Source organism: Dasypus novemcinctus, chromosome 18, assembly GCF_030445035.2.
Source record: "Dasypus novemcinctus isolate mDasNov1 chromosome 18, mDasNov1.1.hap2, whole genome shotgun sequence".
In the NCBI taxonomy this organism is placed as follows: Eukaryota; Metazoa; Chordata; class Mammalia; order Cingulata; family Dasypodidae; genus Dasypus; species Dasypus novemcinctus.
This window is the reverse complement of record NC_080690.1, coordinates 84,489,529-84,491,206: the sequence shown is the minus strand read 5'-3', so window position 1 is coordinate 84,491,206 and position 1,678 is coordinate 84,489,529. Positions and strand designations below refer to the sequence as shown.

The 1,678-nt window shown below is 45.8% G+C and overlaps 1 protein-coding gene across 1 annotated transcript; it reads right to left on the bottom strand.

Annotated features, from left to right (window-relative positions):
* Nucleotides 1-319: 319 nt before the first annotated feature.
* On the bottom strand, nucleotides 320-1,264 carry LOC101417663 (olfactory receptor 6Z7-like). The gene has a single exon (XM_058279190.1). The coding sequence runs from the start codon at nucleotides 1,262-1,264 to the stop codon at nucleotides 320-322; it is 945 nt and encodes a 314-aa protein (XP_058135173.1).
* Nucleotides 1,265-1,678: the final 414 nt, after the last annotated feature.

Here is a 1,678-nt window from a genome sequence, read left to right as displayed (position 1 = left end):
AAATGCCACGTTTTATGATTCTGTTTATAGGAGATTCCAAAATAAGCAAATCCAAGAGACGTGAGGTGGATTGGTTGTTTCCAGAGGCTGAGGGTATAGAGGGAATGTGGAGTGACTGCCAGTGGGGACAGGGTTTCTTTGAGGGGTGAAGAAACGTTTTGGAATTAGATGGTGATGATGGTTGTAAACCTTTGTGAATGTCCTAAAACCCACTGAGTTGTGCAGTTTAAAAGGGTGAAATTTATGGTATGAGAACTCTATCTCAATAACAAAGCAGATCATTGATAACTTGAGAGCCGTCCCATGCCTCAGTCACCCGTCAACCACAGGACCAATGCAAGGTTTTCTGAAGAGCTGCCTGGACGTCCCTGTTCCGCAGGCAGTAGATGATGGGGTTGCACATGGGCGTGACCACCGTGTAGATGACCGACAGCATCTTGTTGAGGTCCATGGCTTCAATGCGGCTGGGGCGAGCATAGATGAAGAGAGTGGCTGAGTAGAAGATGCCCACCACAACCAGATGGGAGGTGCAGGTGGAGAAGGCCTTCCGGTGGGAAGCCCCTGAAGGCATGCGGAGCACAGCCCTGCCAATGGCCACATATGAGGCCATGGTCACAAGGAGGGAGCCCCAGAGGATGACGATGGCAGAGATGAAGTCTACCAGCTCTGTCAGGGACACGTGGGTGCAGGACAGGTTGAGCAGAGGGGAGACATCACAGAAGAAGTGGTTGAGGACATTGGGGCCACAGTAGGAGAGGCTGGCAATGCAAGCTGTTTTGATCACTGAGACGAGCAACCCACCAAGCCAAGAAGCCATGGCCAAGCCCAAGCAGACCTGGGGCCGCATGAGCAGTGGGTATTGGAGTGGGCGGCAGATGGCCATGTAGCGGTCATAGGCCATGGAGGCCAGCAGGATGCACTCAGTGCCAACGAGGGAGATGAAGAAGAAGAGTTGGGTCATGCAGGCTGTGAAGGGCACATGGCAGGGTCCAGTCCACAGCCCCACGAGCAAGCTAGGCATGGTCACTGACACGTAGCACATCTCCAGGCAGCTCAAGTTGCCCAGGAAGAAGTACATGGGCTTGCGCAGCTCACTGTGACTAAAGATGAGGTAGATGATGAGAGTGTTCTCCAAGAGGGTCAACAGGTAGAAGGTCAGGAAGTTGGCAAACAGGACACTTCTTATGCCCATCCTGGTGGACAAACCCAGAAGGACAAACTCTTGGACTCTGGTCATATTGTCCAACTCCACAGACCTCTCCATCTGAGAATGAAATATATTTGTAAAGTGCTTCGTAAATCTCAGTTGTAACAAGTGTACCTTCTACATGTAAAATGTTATTAATAGGGGAGAAGGGAAAAGAGAAAAGATATTGGGTATATGGGAATCCCTTATATTCTGTACTTGACTTTTCTAGAATCTAAAGCTCCTTTGAGAATAAAAATTTAAAAATAAGACACTTGGGAATATACAGAAAAAATGTCACTGTATATACAAAACAACGGATCTTACAGTAATGAAAGACTATGTCAAAAATTATTTTTATATCAAAAAATTTTTCAACTTTTTGTATTTTATTTCTTTTTAAAACTATTGTTTCATTTTCCTATTAATTTTATTTGGTTATTCTGTTGGTTTAATTTTTTTTTAAGATTTATTTTATTTATTTCTCTCCCC